The following is a 17,989-nucleotide window of genomic DNA, read 5'->3' on the forward strand; positions in this document are numbered from 1 at the left end:
CACCACCACCACCACCACCACCAGCGCAACCACAGCAACAACAACAGATATTGCTAATAATTGAAGCAGAGCAGATAAGAGACCTTTGGAAGTGGTGGAGATTGTAGGACATTGTAGAGTGGATACATCTTCTAAAGTGGGCAGTGTTTTCATGTGAAAATTCAGTATTTTCATGTGAAAATTCAGATCATATTAGTAGCTCTTCAGTTTCCCCCCCAGGAACCCAGTGATATACAATTTTCTATGAAAAAAGGTCAAGTTTTAAAGATTGGTTGAAATTTAAAAAAATATTCGGTGCCATCCAATATCCCTTCTCTGTTGGCTAGATATGCTCATAGTTCACCAATTAATGGACCCTAGATCACTCTCTCTAATTCAGTGTCCCCCAAAGTGGTTGATACCGCCCTCTGGGGGCTCCCGAACTACACACGGGGCTGCACAAGCAGCTCCCTGTACTTTATTCCGGAAGATGGGCTAGAGTATGAAGGGGTCTCATTGCCAAGGGGGGCACTGAGGTGCCGAGTAAGTTTTAAATTATTATTTTTTTTCTGAAAAGGCCCAGTAAGTGTGGGAATCTATTGTAGACCAACCGTGTTTACTGTGAGCTTGGTGGAGATCAGATGACGGCAAATGAAAGCACGAGGAAGTCCGACTCATGTTTTGAACGCCCGTGGTTCTTTTTCTTTCTTTCTTTTATTGCAAAACATTTGTTACAGAAATTTCAGAAAGTTTTTCCTGTGGTATCTGTTCTGAATTATATATCTAAACAAACAAGCTCAAAGGGCATATATATATTTTAGAATTATGCAAACCACTGTCTAGCCATACACAAAGAAGGAAGAGATGTGTGTGTCTATATATATATATATTTAACAAACCCAATTTCAAAATCTTTGTATGGATAGGAATTAAGTTAAAAACCGTAGTGCATGACTTTCCCCTTTACAAACTATTGTTAGAGCGTGTACAAATGCGAGTGTAAGTTTAGTAGTATGAACTGGCTAGGAGAGCGGTGCATGGCTTGTACTGTTTTACACATCGGGAGGCTCCGGCAGTATCCATTCGGGCCAGATGCTGGCGTGACAGGAAACAGGTCCTCTCTTTCTGAAACTTCCTTAGATGGATCCTGCAGTAGGGTCCAAAGTGAATGAAGCTCCACCTGTCCATGCATAGGCCGTTCAGGAGAACAAGGGAGCGTCTTGTTCCACCGCTCAGTTCTCAGTGTACATGCGTGTACTCCTTCAGTGGAAATCCAGAATCAGGAAAGTCAAGGTTTCCCTGGAGATTGGGTTCGGTCAGCAGGCAAATTTGTCTGGCTAGTACCGTGCTTGGAAGTCTGGATCAGAACATCTTTCGTGCCCAATAACCCCTACCGCCTTTCACCAGTCTAGTTTGCCCACTTCTGGGTTCTGGAGCCTGCCCTTCCCTGTGTATTTGCGTTGGCAACCCCTTCATCTGGATTCAATGGCTGGTGGGCTTTGATGATAATGTGCAGAGCTGGCATGGAGCTGTGAGGGATTCTCTGGGGCTTCTGAGAGGCAAAGGGTGGGACAGGGCTGTGTACCACCAGTGAAACTGTGCGCATTGGGTAAGGTGGAGGGAGCCCAAGCTAGCGGGAAGATTGAGACCGAGATAAAATCGGAATGCTTGGCTTTTCCAAGTGGGTGTGGTTGCAGCGTACCGTACCAGGGTCTACAAAGCATGGACGTAAATGGGACGAGGGGTCTGTTAGCTGGCAAGAAAGCAGCTAATGTTGGGAGCGGAAGATAAAGGAGATGGCAGAGTCCATGAAAGCAGGCACAAGGCTGAACTTGCCTCTCGGCCATGCAGCTTTCTTCTCGGTCATGGTTGGGTTTGACCCTTTTCAGGAAGCCTGTAGAATTCTAGCCATGCACCGCACCTTTCCAATTCCCAGCACACGAACGCTGTGTGACTGTGAAAGGCCTGCAGGGGGAAGGGGCTTAGCAGGCTAGCAAAGTTAGGGAAGGGACCGTTTGCCTTTGCCTGGCCACTAACTAAAAGGCACTCTTTGATGAATGCGGAAATGGTCGCATCTTGCTCTCATCAGCAGTTATAGCACACAGAGGCCATCAAAGGACAGGTAATGTGGCTCTTTTCTTCTCAGATGAATTAAAAAAAAAAAGTCATGTCTTTTCTAAATCAGGACCAACCCATCCTTTGGTTGATGGCACTTGGAGACAAAGAATGTCTGACTTGTAAACAGAGGAAAACGCTGAGGTCAGTGCAGGTGAAGAGGAGAGGTATCTCCGCTCTTTTTACGAGCAATTATTTAGAAGACTTTGCAAATCAGCTCCTCTCTTCTTCCCGAAGTTGAATGGCTTCTCATAAGGAAAGCGTGATGTCTTTACAAAAGGTAAACTCTAGGTCTTTGCCCAGGGTTTCATTAGACACTCCAGTGATCTGTCCCCACTCCCGCCCTGACCCGGTTCACCCACAGCAGAGAGCTACAAGGGCAAGGGGGAGAGCTTCTGTGTATTGTTGAAACCCCCCTCTACTGCCACCTGTGCAGTTCTGCATGGTCACCACTGCCCTCTCATTGTCATCTCTGCTTTAGCAATTTGCACCCAGCGGCCTTGAAGAATCAAAAACATGTCTTTCAAATATCACAGATACCTCGACACCTCCACCTTCGGAAACCCCAGTGGCATTGGCTAGGCATCTCCGAGTCTCACAGGTACACAACATGCAGTGAATGCTTTCTTTCATATTATTTACTCAGAGCTTAAAAATAGATATATTCGAGAAAAAAAACTTGTTTTGTTTTTTTTTTTTCAATTTTTAATGGTTAAAAATTGAACATGGTTTGAAAAAACAGTGTCCGGAGCCCACCAATTGCAGTGAGTTCCTAATGGGGTTGAGGCATCACAGCCGGTGAGAGTAAAATGCTAAGTGGTTTCTAAGCGTCAAAACAAAGTGCATCAAGCAGTGCATGCATTTCGGTTGCCACAAAATTAAGACTGGATTTTGAGAGGGATTCTTTCATCAAGTCACACTGTAATTGTTAAAGAATTGTGAACTGTAATGCAAAAGCTAAGACAAGTACATGCCCACCAACCCACAAGCATGACTTCGTCCAGCGCTGTCACAGTGCTGCTAAATGAACGTATTTATAAAATACTATATGCTGCCTCCTCATTTGACCCCCAGCGGTAAACAAAGGGCTAATTCAACTAGAGTTTAAATCATTACGATAAGTTCCCTTGTTATATAAGTGTTTTTGTTTGTTTGTTTGTTTTTCTTGTTGCATAACATGCCAGTTCATCTTTCACAGTACCACAACTGGCCGACCACAGCTCACTGGGCGGGTTCCAGGATGTGCATCAGTGTACACAGATATTTTACAGTGGTTGACAGAAGTGTGCCAAACATAAAACAGATCTGGAACAAAAATGCCTGTTTCATGCGGGTGCTGAATAATGTGAAATTTGGAACATGATGAATCCTTGCAACATGTGCTTTTTTATTGAATGTTACAGATTTAGAAATGATTATAAAGCTATCCTGTAACGTTCATTAACACAACCACATGCTACAACTACGCTGGGTTTAACACGAGTTACATGTATGTTTACATGTGTTTTATAACACAGCATTGCCCAACACATTGAATGTAATAGCCTATAGATATCACATGATGGATGACTGGATAATATTTCTTATCATTTAAAAAAGTTCAACAGCCCAACATTTCAGCAAGGTTAGACTGCACAGCCTCAGAAAATAGAATAAATTATACTATCCAGTTATCTACCATAATATTACCTATAGAAACTATACTTCAAAATACATTTGCAACATTCAGCAGAAACATTGTACGTTTTTATAGGTACATTTTCCCATGTGATTATTCATACACATATATATATTTTTAAGGGGGTACTTTCAAATGCTCAATAATATCCTATGCCTAGAAGCTTAGATTGAAAAATAACATCCAGTTCGGTAAAGTGCTGCAGTCTGATGGCTACCACATCTTTTTGGCCTGGAGTAATACACACATTAGCCATGACAGTTACCTCAAGCTTTGACAATTACTTCTTGCTTTGATCCATCAAGGAGGGCGTTTCTAACGATAAATATATTAGTGTGTTTGTTAAACAGGAAAACTCCACGGTCATTTTCATAAAACAGTTCTAAAAAATTTTGTTTGAAGGGAAGAAGCCATTTAGAGCAAACCATTACATGTAGTATATAAAAATTGGCACGTTAGAAGCAGATGATTAAACCAAAGCTATTACTTCCTTGAGCCCTCTATGCCTTCCTGTCTGCCCCTCAATAACTGGCTGCTCGTGTGCTGCTTAATTCACAGAGACAGGTAATCCACGTCCCCTTGATCAGGGGCACCGTAGACTCAATGAGCTGAGTCCAGCAGACTGTACAAGGCCACAGAATCAATGCCACATTGGTGTGCAGAGAGCCAGGACGTGGAAGGAAACGGATTGAAAAAGAACGCACATCTATGTTCGCCCCAAAAGATATGGCTCAGGGAAGTTCCATCCTTGGAGTTTAAAGTCACTCAAGTTTGGCTTTATATATTTCACACACGTCACCAAAGGATGTTAGAACTCAATTTCCATGCAAAGTAAAGAACCAGGTCATCCCAAAGTCAAGACCACTCATTATTTGGTTCCCCGTGTCCTAGTCTTTTCTCGCCAGAAGTCATGATGAATGGAAACACGCATGCTCCTCATCTCTTCTCTACTTCCAGCCTCAATTCTGGTCCAGGATCAGGCCCCGAAGATGCTGTGGTGTCCTGTTCCGAGGCCAAAGATGAATGGTCTCATCCCCTCCTCGGGTCCTTCTACAGACCCCTCAGAAAGCCTTCCGGCTTTGTACACGTGCTCACGACTTAGACTCATCAAAATGCTAGAACAGGAGTATATCACACCAACAACCATCTCATCTAAGGAGCGAAAGCAGAGGACTCGTAGCTCAGACTCTGATGCTGAGACTTGACCTTCCTGAGAATCACAGAGAAATGGTCCCCGAATGTCAAGTGCCTATCCCAAATAGATTGATGATGACCAATGTTGTTCCTTGTCCTCCACATAAGTCCACTTGGAACCAGGGGATCGTGACTAATTGAACAGTTCAAATGTCAGCTTTGGATGTATGAGGGTAAGTCAGAGAACACTGCTATGAAATCATCAAAGTCTTTATTAAACCAAAGATACCCAAACGAGAAGCCATTCTTTTCTTGGACATATCCTCCATCTAAGTCTATACACTTCTGCGGGGGGTGCTTCTATCTCTCCAGTCCTTTCTTGGAGAATTCGATGGTCTTTCATGTAGACCAGGACAAAGCAGTTATTTTGGCATCTTTAAGGAACAGAAATTGTGTTCCTTTGAAATAGCCTTTGAGTTTTGGCAACAACAACAAAAATCTGAAGGGGCAAGATCGTGGCTGTGGGGTGGACAAAGTAAGGTCTCCCTGTGAAATTCTCCTCGGAAGGCCCTTGTTTCCCCTCTAACTACGAGGAGGGGCATTGTCAGGATGGGGAAATAATTTCTAGGTGTAATTTTTCTGGTCTTTTCCTTACCACTATTAGTTTTTAACTTTCTTAAGACTTGTTCTTGAGAAGCCCCGACGTTCTTTGAGAAAACCTATCCAGTTTACTTCTTTGGCATCCCCCTGTCACCATATCCTTCTGAGCTAGCCTGCCTGCCTTGAATTTTACTGACCCAGTGGATCCTTTGGAAGCCTCTGGTTTGACTGGAATGTTTTTTTTTTCTTCCTTGAAGGCACCCTGAGACTAAGCTAAGGAAGAGCAGTGAATTGCTGAGAGAACTTGACTGTAGCCATTCACTGATCACGGAGGCATGTCTAAACGTTTTGTTTGGAATGAGCCTGTGCATGTGATGAACTGGTACCCCAGTAGCAATACTTTTTGATTTACCCTTGTACATGTGAACTTCCAGCGCCCGCCAGCTCCCTAGGGGTGTGGGTGTGTGTGTGTGTGTTTGTGTGTGTGTGTAGCATCAAGGCTTTCATCCGATTCTTTCCTAAGGATTCATGACTCGAGGAAGTCTCACAGCGAATATGTCTTTGCTGAGTGGAACCAGTCATGTGAGCCCAACAAAAAATGCAAGTATCTCCAGAGAAACGAAACTAAATGAGTGGCAATCGATAAGGTACTTGCTTGAGTGTTTCTGATTCACCTGAAAAAAGGAATCCTTCAGTTCCTTACATACGTGGCATCAGCCCTCTTTCTAGAGCTGAAAAGTTTCATCAGAAAATTTTTTCTTTCCAATATTTAGAGGCTAGATGTTTTGTCCTTGCACTTCCTTGCAGTTACAAAATGAGATGAAGTTGGAGTTCACAACTAAACAAAAGAGCCTAGGATCTTGGGCCAGGGTCAGGAAATTGTTTTTTAAAAGCCTTCGTTCATGTTTCATAGCCGAGGGTTCTAAATAGGATCCTGAAATTTGGGGTCAAGATTTGTTTCTCCAACTTCAAATCCAGATTCTGATCTAGAAGTGATGCCTATGTTCTAGAGTCTATTAATACTAACTGGCTGGCAATTGTATGTTTGTTCAGAGTGCAACCACTTTGTACAGGAGGAGAAAATATAACTAGACAAGATATCGTAGTCATGAGTGTTCTCAGATAAAAAGGGGCAGGGGGCACGTAGAGGGTAGTTTGGACAATTCTAGTTAGGAAAGGTTAAGGTTAAAGGGGTCAAAAAATACCCCCAATCCAACATTTGGTCTAATAATATAATGAACTCTTTCAGTGGAACCCCTTGGATATTAAAAAATCCTAGTTATACCTCAAGGTAATAGAAAAATCCAAGCCTCTTAAAGAAAGCTCTTTATGTCAGTTTATATACGATATATAAACATGTCTCTCTGTGTAAATACCTATTTATATATTTAAGCAACACGTCTTTATATTGTTTATCTGCTTTCTATTTTGGTCTACTGTATCTTTTATTATAGCTCTGCATATAAGAAAAATATTCATGGGATGTTTGCAACTGATGGCTTTGGGTTGATACCAAACTCCCAGTCAGTTCTAAAGTTATTTATGGTTTTGAAACTTTCCTTAAAAAGCACTTTGGAACGTTGCCATAAAAAAGATATCATCCCTGGAAAAGCTTCAATTAAATTTATGCTGAGCTCTGATTAGATGGCAAAATTCTAGGTATGAAAATATCCACATTTAACCACAGATTCATGTATAAAATGGTCATGTGGTGGGTGGTGTGAACGATTGGCAGTTACATCTTGGCGGTGTTGAGCAGACGTGATGGAGTCATGCAAATGATGGTGATCACACAGCAGCAAAACACGGGACACGAATGATGGGACTGTCACAATATCCAGATAGCAATTTTAAGTCAGTACTGCCCACTGCTTTTCGTTTGTTTGTTCCCGGTTGTTGTTTACCTTCAGTTTCACATCACAGACTCAGTGAATGCATTCGGTGATGTCAAGTGAGATACAAAATAAATTCAAAAATATAAAATTACTTAATTACATTCACCCTGAGCGCACTCCACCCTACTTGAATGCCCACTGCGCAGAATGTATAATACATCACTTGATATTTGTTTGTTTGTTTCTTTAACATCACTTCATCTTTCATTTTGGATCGCAATACAAAAAGGCATTTTCTTTTCCCTTTTTCTTCTTCCCAAAAGATAAACAGTTGTGGCACCAGAAGTGAGTTGAGAAGAGACAGGTGAGCCGGGACCGTTACCTTGTTTTGTCTTTACAATGATCAATTACAGAAGTGTTGGCAAGAACAGGATGTGGGACGTTAGGAGAACTGCTTGCTGCCGGCTTAGACTGAATGAAAAGGATGTTCTTCGTCAGTCGCCAATGTGAAAAGAAAACAGAATGGAAGTTTAGAATAGCTCATTTGTATGCTGGCTAGCTTATTTCAGTCTGCATTGTCAGCCCTGCATCCTACACCTCTCGGTCATGGTCAGAAATTAAAAGATGCCTCCTGGCAGGGAGGGTATTGGAAGCCCCCTCAGTCCCCGGGACGCGTGGCGTTTTGAAGTGACCAGTGGCACGCATTCATCTCTAACGATTCTTCTCCTCTTCCTTCCCCCTCCTCCCTCCCCAGCAAGAGTGCACACCAACTGACCCCCACCCCCACCCCCACGCCTTTGGGCATCTTGGGTCAAACGCTCTGCTTTCTGGGCCTGTGGCCCAGAAGTCACCTTTGTGTTAGGAGGCACGCGAGATTGGCCGTGACTCTCGGCGACCCAGCTGTGTGAGGGGTGGGTTTGGGTGGGGGACTGCGCCCCACTGGGTTTTTGCGGGGCGGGGTGGGGTGTTTCAGAAATAGATGAGCAGGCCTGTCTTCCAGGGGTCCCTTGGTGGAGTTGAATCCCTAACCTTCCTGTGACAGTGGAGTCCCCATTGTACTAGCCAGGGACCTAAGGGTGAGGTGGGCACCTCCCGAGGCCTCGCTCGCTGGTTCGGCTAAGTCTAACGCAGGTTCCACTCGAGGAGGGCAGTGGGGGAGTCCAGGGAGGGTTCAGGGCTGGGTGCCTGAGGCTCCTGCAACGATGCCCAGCGAGGAGGCTTAGGTGTGCTGGCTTTCAAAGCTGTGGAAAGCAGACGTTCTGGACAACCTCCGCATGGACACGTTGTCCCCTCGGCCCTCGGGCTTGGAGGACTTGCTCCTCTGGAAGGGGGCTCGCAGGCTTCCTGTGTTCCGCTGCCGGTCCAGTTTGTCGCTGATGGAGAAGCTCTTCCTGGTGTGCGCATAGGATGCGTCGCCCGCATCCTCCGCCGAGTAGCTGTTGGCGCGCTCGGTCCTGGGCACTGGGATGCGGTTGGACGGGGCGCGCTCGGCGTTCTCGCTCCCCTGGGAGGACGGGGCGACCCTGCGGCCTTTGGCTTCGCTGTCCTCGCTGTCCGACCCGGGGTGACTCAGTTCGGCTTCTCTCTCTGGGTGACAGCAAGCTAAGTCCTGCACTCTGTCCCGGACCCCTCCGGGGAAGGTGGCTCTGTCGGCGACGGCCTGCGGGGCGCTGACGCACCGGGTGTCGATGCAGTCGGTGATGCTGGTGTACTCGGCCGTTTTCACGGGCATCCCGAAGGCGGCACCGTAGCCCCGCGTGGGCGCAGACACGAAGCTGTGCGACTTCACCATGGGGGGCTCGTCCAGGAGGAAGGGCGCGGGGCCCAGGTAGCGGCTGCTCTTAGAGCGCTCCAGGGCGGGGTACATGGGGGGCTCGATGTCCCAGGGGTTGGGGCATTCCGGGAGGTGGGGATAGTCGGATGACAAGGATCGCGTGTCCACGGAGGGGATGTCCTCAAAATCGATGCTGGGGCCTGGCGCTCTCTCGGTGGGTGCGAGGGTGGCCGCGTAGGCACCGCTTGGAGGAGCTGGGCAGGGGGCCGGGGTCGCAAAGCTGGGCTCGGCCAACCCGAGGATGTCCATGGAATGTTCCAGAGGGTCCACCGGGTCTATGTCGCAGTGGAACTCGTCCATGGCGGAGACGTAGATGTCGATGCACGACGACGGCCTTCTGGAGTCGGGGACGATGGCCAAGGTGTTGGCAGGGGCTGTAGGAGGTTTGGATTCTTTGGACACGGAGTGGGAACTAGTGGCCCGGTGCAGGCTCAGGGACCTTTCTTTAAAAATACTCTCCAACTTTTCTACCCCACCTTTGTCTTTCACATGGACCGAATAGAACGAATGGCTTCGCATACGGGGCATTAAGGTTGGAGAAGTTGGGGACACGGCCTCCTCACCTGCAGGGTCTATACTCTCTTGGAGCTTGAAGGTGTTCCCCTCCTGGCTATTGAAGCTGCTCTGGCGCACGATGTACGCCGCGTCCGTGCAGTCCGAGGAGGTCCGGGAGCGGATTTTATTGGACTCGGCCCGCTCCAGCCCCGTCAGGCGTTCCAAGGCAGTGGCCATGCGACCTATGAGGTCCTCGAGCTGCGCGAGCCGGATGTCCACTGTCTGGAGCGAGGCCTTCATACAGTGCTCCCTCTCATTCACTTCCTCCAGCCGCATGGACATGTTCTCCACCCTGGGCAAGAGAAGGAGAGAGAGCCCGTGTCACCCTGGGCAAGGGAGAGAGAGAGCCCGCGTCACCCTGTGGAAGGGAGGGAGAGAGAGCCCCTGTCAGCCAGGGCAAGAGAGGAAGAGAGAACCCGTTTCACCCTGGGCAAGAGAGGAAGAGAGAGCCCTCGTCACCCTGGGCCAGGCTCCTCGCAGGATGGAAGGGATCACGGCTGTGTTGTGTCTGAGATGGGCATCATCAGCACTCCCTTACCAGAGGAAAATGCGGGGTTGTGGGTAGAGAGAGGAGGGTTGGGGGCAGAGAAAGGCGCTAATGCTGCCTTTGAGAATCACAGATCCCCAATACTTTTTTCTTTTCTTTCAGCTGGAAGAGGCTTTAGAAATGATCCCATCTGAGTACTCCCTCAATGCAAGAACACTTTGTTCTATTAAACTGGCATTCCATGATGCTCACCTTCCAGGCACAATCGCTGAAGACAAAGCGGGTGCATAAGCAAATGCAGTGAAGAAAGCTGACGGAGCTCATCTATCAAAAAAGATAGCATCTAGCGTCTTAAAGACTTGAAGATAAACAAGCAGCCATCTAGCTCAGAAGCAACAAAGCCTACATGGAGGAAGCACACCAGCTTGATCACAAGGTATCAAAGGGATAAGGTATCAGGTATCATCAGAACAAAAAAATCACATCATTGTGAACAAGGGGGAGTGTAGAGTGGGAACCCAAAGCCCATCTGTAGGCCACTGGACACCCCGTTACAGAAGGGTTGCGGGGAGGAGATGAGCCAGTCAGGGTGCACTGTAGCAACAATGAAACATACAACTTTCCTCTAGTTCCTAAATGCTCCCCCACCACCCACTATCACTATCCCAATTCTACCTTACAAATCTGGCTAGACCAGAGGATGTACACTGGTACAGATAGGAACTGGAAACACAGGGAATCCAGGGCGGATGATCCCTTCAGGACCAGTGGTGTCAGTGGTGATACTGGGAGGGTGGAGGGAAGGTGAGTTGGAAAGGGGGAACCGATTACAAGGATCTACATATAACCTTCCTCCTGAGAGATGGACAACAGAAAAGTGGGTGAAGGGAGGGAGATGTCGGACAGTGTAACATATGACAAAATAATAATTTATAAATTATGAAGGGTTCAGAGGGAGGGGGGAGAGGGGAGGGAGCGGGTAAAATGAGGAGCTGTTGCCAGGGGTTTAAGTGGAGAGCAAATGTTTTGAGAATGATGAGGGCAATGAATGTACAAATGTGCTTTACACAATTGATGTGTGTATGGATTGTGATAAGAGTTGTATGTGTCCCTAATAAAATAATTGGAAAAAATTTTTTTCCACCTGAAAATAAATAAATAAATGATCCCATCTGGAAGTTTTCAGCTGCCGATCCCATTTATCTACAAGGGAGCTGAGTGCATGATGTCAATTAAAAACTCAACTTAGAATCGAGTCAGTGGGTGACCCCATGTGGCATGACCCCATGTGCTCTGCAGGAATCTCAGTGGCTGATTGTTTCTTCTAAAGTATCTTTGCCTCAATTCCAACCTCTAACCTTTCCATTGGCAGGCCAGGACATTTACCATCCACATCACACACACAATTGCAGTAATCAAATGGAGCTTTGAAATGGATTGGGGCCCAAGTCCTGCATCCTCACTGCCTCCATAGCTTAGCTACGACTTGGAGCAGGGCTCAGTGACCTCAGGCAAGTATCTAAGTGTTGGCTGAACAGGGTCGCTGACAAAAGAAGTTGGGCGTCTTTGGGTAATAACTTCACCTAGAAAGTTTCCGCAAAATTTCAGACGGTAGATATTTTCAATGCAATGCATATGTACAATTTGTATCTCACGCACTGAAGGTCTTTTCTTTCACATTTGCACAACAGCCTCTATTTCTTTCTCCCATGATAATCTTTTTTAGAATTTAGTGCCTGTAAAGGCATGGTTCAGTGGTTATGTGTTGGGCTACTAACCATAAGGTCAGCAGTTTGAAACCACCAGCCACTGTGGAAGAGGAAGAGGAGGCTTTCTACTCCCGTAAAGGGTTACCGTCTTGGAAACACACGGGTATTATTTCTATCTCATCCTACAGGGTTTCTGTGAGTCAGAGTTGACTCATTGACAGTGTGTTTGCTTTGGTTTTGAAAGGCATTAGTAAAGGATCCTGGTGACACAGTTAAACAATCGCCAGCTAAGAGAAAGGGCTGTGGTTCAAACCCACTCTGTGGGAGAAAAGATCTCGTGATTTGCAGTCGTGAAGAGTAAGGCTGAGGAGCCCAATGGGGCAGCTCTATTCTGTCCTATAAAGACTCAGACAAGCTCCTATAAAGACAGAGGCTTTAGAGGACAGAGTAGACGGTACCTAACAACAAACAACACACCAACAAAGATATTGATAAGGTCTGTTAATTGAGGCACCTCCAGTTGATGTAATCTAATTCAATCCTCTCATCCATGAAGGAGGAACAAATAAGAGATTTTACCAAGACAACTTAAAGCCTAGGAAAGAATCTTGGCCTCTTTTCATAAGCCTGACTTAGAAGGAGAATGCCATTCTTACATGCCCTCATGAAGAGATCACAGAATATAAGGGTGCTATGGCAAAGTTTGATGAAGAAATCAGAAATATAGAATCTGGGGTCTTAAAGGCTTGTCTTAATACAAGCGGTCATCTAAGTGAGGTGTCAAATAAATTCATATGGAAGAAGCACACTAGGCTGTGTGATCTAAGGATTGTAAATAATAAAATTTAAGACTGGAGGAGGGAAAAGTATAAGAGCTTAAATTCTGAGTACGCCATTTGCAGAAGGCTATGGATGACAGTGAAAGCCGAAAATCCATTTGCAGGGCTTCCACATGGATTAAGTGTCCTGTAAATTCCATCTGACCATAGGCCAGGGCTGTGAATAGGCTTGTTATCAAAGTGTATTGGAAAGTTGGTGATTCCAGACATGGTTTGGTTAAAATTTAGCACCTTATCATTTGATTTCCCTTTTGACTAATTTTGAATCTGTTCTAGTTTTTAATAATTTCTGCTTTCTTTCTAGTAGAGGTTTTCCTCAGTTTTATTTTGTTATTATTATTTGGTTTTCTTTTTGTTTTCTATCGGGACAGCACCTAGATTAAAAGTTTCTTAGAGGTATGGCAGGGGAGGTTGGGAGAATGGGGAGTTAATGACGAAGAGTACAAGGAAGAAGAAAAGGTTCTAAAATAGATTGTGGCGATGATCACACAGCTCTTCTTACTATGATTCAACTACTGGATTGTTCGATATGTGAATTGTATATCCACAAAGCTGTAAAGAAAAGGAGGTCATGATTAATTTGAGGTGAATCCTGTGGCATCTAGCAATAAGTACATGATGTTATTCTTTTCTTTCTTTCTCACTTTCCCACCCCTTCTCTCTGGGTAACTGGCATTGACGTCTCTGAGTGGTGTGAATGGTCCGGAGTTGGCATTATATCTGAGCAGTAGGTAATGTGTCCACATGGCATAATTTTCTGGGAAACACATATTGTCCCTTTAATCTACCAATTTCTCAAGGCCTGAGAGAGAGAGAGAGAGATCTTTGGATTTTCAGCTTCTTGCTCTATTTGCCAGAAAATCGCTTCCCATCATATCATTGTAAAAGTGGCCTCTTTTGCAGCGATAGATGTGTATAAAATCTGTGCATGGCTTTGAACTTCATTAATCTTGGCTGGTGAAGTACAGAGATAAACATTTGATGCCATGTGCAGGTAGGTAAGTCTATGATCCAGACTGCATTCTTTGGAGAAATAAAGGATCAGGGAAAATGCCACTTAGGTAATTTCTCCTGAGCCACTAGGAAATATATGAATTGGATAAGCAGACAAAATGCCATATCATAAAAGGTAGAGGCGACTACCTTCAATCTTAGCACCTTGAGTCATATTGGCAAAAGTCATCCATGTGTTATGTCTTTTTACACTATCTATAATTTGGTCCAGCCAGCTCTACACCTCAAATACTTAAACTTTAAAACCACACAGGCTTTTCTACCACTCTGGGTATTCTTTAGAACAGGAATTCCCAAATGCAATATTTTGGATGTGTCAGTCTGCGATGGAATTAATTATTTTTTAATGAGTCCATAACAAAATAAGAAAAAATGAGAAAATTGAAGCGCACTTTCCTAAAGCTGGATTTATTAAATTCAATGGGTTTTCTTCTCTATATTTTGGAGATTTTTTCACAGCCTTAATGGCCTGCAGAGCTGTTTGGTTAATGATATCGAAAGTGTCCAACCACTGGCATAGAATAATCTTAGCCGCTCCCACGCAAAGAGATTTGGAACCAAACCCTGATCGTGAACACAGCTTATCCACAAGTCGTTTGCTGTCATGTATTAAGGCTGTCTTGAGCACCCGCATACAGCAGGCACTGGCATGGTTTCTGGTGTTCTCGGGTGGTGTCAACAATTCATGTGCTCAGTGGCTAACCAAAAGGTTGGAAGTTCAAATCAACCCGGACGGAGGTGCCTTGGAAGGAAGGAGTGGTGATCTACCTCAGAAACAAACTAGCCAGTGGAGACTCTATGGAGCACATTCTACTCTGCCCACACGGGGTTTCCCTAACTTGGAGCGGCCTCAAAGGCAACTGGCAAAGTGGGAGGACCGCTTCCACTCCTCTCTGGAAGCTACTCAATGGAATCAATGCTCCTGGAAGCAGCAGGCAGGAGGGCAAACAACTTATTGAATTGGGCAAATCTGCTGCACAAGACCTCTTTAGAGAAAAAAGCAAAGATATGAATTGGAGGACTAATATGCTCCTGGCTTGAGCCAGGGTATTTTAAATGGCTTCACATGCATGTGGAACTTGGACATCCAATCAGGAAGCCCGCAGAAGCATGGATGTGTTTCGATGGTCAAAGTACCATCAACTGCCGAAAGGACAAACAAATCTGTCTCAGAAGCAGTATGACCGGAGTGCTCCTTAGAGGTAACGATGGTGAGACTTTGTCTTACATAGTCTGGACCTGTTGTCAGGAGAGACCAGTCCCTGGAGAAGGACATCATGCCTGGGAAAGTGGAGGGACAATCTGTCTCAGAAGCAGTATGACCAGAGGGCTCCTTAGAGGTAACGATGGTGAGACTTTGTCTTACATAGTCTGGACCTGTTGTCAGGAGAGACCAGTCACTGGAGAAGGACATCATGCCTGGGAAAGTGGAGGGACAGCGAAAAAGAAGGTCCTCAATGAGATGGAGTGACACTGTGGCTGTCACAATGGGCTGAAGCATGGGAGCCATTGTGCGGATGGGGCAGGACCGAGCAGTGTGTGGTTCTGTTGTGCACGTGGTCAGTAGGAGTCTGAACAGACTCAAGAGCACCCAGCAAGCACCCCCACAACAAGCTGCAAGATTCTCAGGGATCCAGCTGGACCCCAAACCCATCAAGGAGCCTGAAGTTTGTTTGGTTGGGTCTGTCTTGGTTTGAGTCTGACCTGGAACTTTCCAGATTCTGGCCAGTAACTCTAACGGCATCTTAGAGTTAACTCATCAACCTAGAGTCTAACAGGGCATCTACTGTACCCTGCTGGAGAATGTTAGCAACTATATGTTGGGATTTTTTTCCCCCGTCTGCCTGATTTTGCACATAACTTCAGATAATATTCTGTTCCCTTGTAACCGTGATGAGTTCTTGGACAAGAACAATTCACACAAGGGGTCTCTGTTTTGTGACTGTGCAGATTTATTTGATAAAAGCATGCCATGGCTTAAACCAGGCATGGGGACATCTTTTGTTTTCTATTTTTTTTTCTGCCAAGGGCCAGCTGGATATTTATAACATCATTTGCACTCCATACAAAATGATCAACCTAAAAATTAGCCTGCTATATTTGGTCAAACATTTAATTAACGCACCCCTAATTAACTCACATAACCCTAATGTGATGGTTGGAACGGATTCCCTTCAGCGAGGTGTGGGATGTTAGTGGGTATTGAGGGTTTTGAGGGCTGTATGTGGCCAGTGGGCCAGCTGTTCCCCACCCCTGGCTAAAGCCATCCCCTGGGGACCCGAGGCTGTGGACCATACCGTTCTGAAGTCACACGTATTCTCTCATCATTAGATGAGTTGAAGCGATCGTCCTTTTCCCGGAAATATTCTTCGATGCACTGCTCTTCGAAGTCGTGTACTTTCTTGAGCTCCTCATCGGTTATGAAGAGTTCTGTGGAAGACAAAAATGACAGAGAGAGCGAGCCAAAGTGTGAGGCCAAGGAGTCCAAACGATGGTATCAGATTGAGGGGGGTGGTGAGGGGTGGTCCCATGGCATTATTAATCTAAGTCAAGGTGATGAAAAGAGATGCAGCTTCTTTGCGGAATCTAACACCAAATCCCCATCCAGTCAGGGAACTGACCACTGTCTTCCATCCGGACTTTCCATTCACCGTGGGAGTTGAGCACATATGTTTGACGGCAAGAGATGCTTAGAACGATGCAAGTCATAAACCCCAAACCATAGCTCAATCAAGAAAAGGGAAGCCACCCAGAGAATGGAGGTTTCTTGAAAGCTCCCCCTGCCCCCCCATCTCTGAACCGAAAGGCATGGTGGACAGCTATTGATGGTTAGCTTGACTAAAAGCCCTTTGGAATTCCATTCTCCCTTTTCCACCTTGCCACCGCTGACTCTGAAAATCCCAACATATATGTGTGCTTCTAACATCCTCTGAGATTGGCAGCTCAGTTGGGCCTGTGCATCGAAAGATGTCTCTGGCTGGAAGTAGCGGTGCCTTGGGAAGAGACTCCACTTTTCCGAGAGGCTAGAGAACCACGGCTACTTCTTTCTACCTTTTCTCTCCTTCTCTTCCTCTTCCTGCCTCGAACAGGACTGCTGTGTCTAGAACCACAGCAGCTCTTTTGGGACCATGAGACAAAACAACATGATGAGTGCAGGTGAGCCTGGAAAAGGAAGCGCTGTGCGTCTTTGACCGGAACCTTGGTGGCATAGCGTGTTGTTACACATGGTGCAAGGTCAGTAGCTTGGAACCACCAGACGCTCCGTGGGGAGAAAGATGAGGCTTTCTACTCCTGTAAAGAGTGGTCTTGGAAACCCACAGGGGCAGTTCTACTCAGTCCTATAGGACCATTATTAGTCAAAATCAACTTGGCGGCAGTGAATTTGTTTGTTTGTTTTTGTGTTTTATGCCCTATTTACGGCATTGTTAGCCTATTACTACTAACAGGCCACATCAATTCTGATACAGTGGTGGAAAGGGCCCAGTGGAAATTTGAAGCTTTAGATGGCCTATGAATCCGGGTTCAGATAGGACAGTAGGATTCGAAAAACAATTAATTGGGGAAGTCCTTCTTATCCTGTGACCTTGAGGTGCCACTAGAGTTGTCTCCAATTTTTGTTAACTCCTGAATTTCAGGTTGTTGGGAATGGGTTTTGGGAGACAGTTCAGGTTTGCCCCAAGGCCTTCGTCTGAATCAGCTGACTCTGACTTCATTGTGAACCAGTCCTATACCCACAGCCACGGATGCAGGCCACACTGCTTAGGGTTTCTGAGCCAGTAAATCTTTATGAAAGCAGACAGTCTCATCTTTCATCCATGGACCTGATGTCGAGTTTGAACCAGGGATTCTATAGTTAGCAGCTTAACCAATAGTTAACTCACAGTTCCACCAGGGCCCCTATCAAAACCCATTGTCATTGAGTTGATTCTGACTCACAGCGACCCCTTAGCATGACCTTATTTCAGATTTTTCTACCACCAGAAGCACCCATTGTTAAATTGAAGGTGAGTCAAGTCACACACAGTAGCACCTGCACTGTTTATCTCTTCATTAATAGGTCTAGCAAACGAAGCCATGCTGCTGTCGATTTTAATCCAGAAACGGCGAGGATGGCTCTAGGCATGGATGTAAACATGAAGTTCTTTACAGCCTATGATCAATGATGGAGGGCGGGGGAGGAAGGGGGGCAGTAGATGAAATGGCAAGAGAA

General features: G+C 45.7%; 1 protein-coding gene across 1 annotated transcript in view; it reads right to left on the reverse strand.

The window, feature by feature from the left end:
* Positions 1-8,136: 8,136 nt before the first annotated feature.
* Positions 8,137-17,989, reverse strand: part of LOC101660723 (transient receptor potential cation channel subfamily M member 3) — a 108,631-nt gene continuing 98,778 nt past the window's right edge. Inside the window, exons 9-10 of the mRNA XM_045288616.1 lie at positions 16,077-16,209; positions 8,137-10,022 (exon numbers count right to left, since the gene is read on the reverse strand). Coding sequence (XP_045144551.1) covers positions 8,561-10,022; positions 16,077-16,209 — 1,595 coding nt within the window. The 3' untranslated portion in view covers positions 8,137-8,560. The remainder of the gene's footprint in view (positions 10,023-16,076; positions 16,210-17,989) is intronic.

This window comes from Echinops telfairi, unplaced genomic scaffold (genome assembly GCF_000313985.2).
Source record: "Echinops telfairi isolate 266 unplaced genomic scaffold, ASM31398v2 ScPeMD7_22;HRSCAF=79, whole genome shotgun sequence".
In the NCBI taxonomy this organism is placed as follows: domain Eukaryota; kingdom Metazoa; phylum Chordata; class Mammalia; order Afrosoricida; family Tenrecidae; genus Echinops; species Echinops telfairi.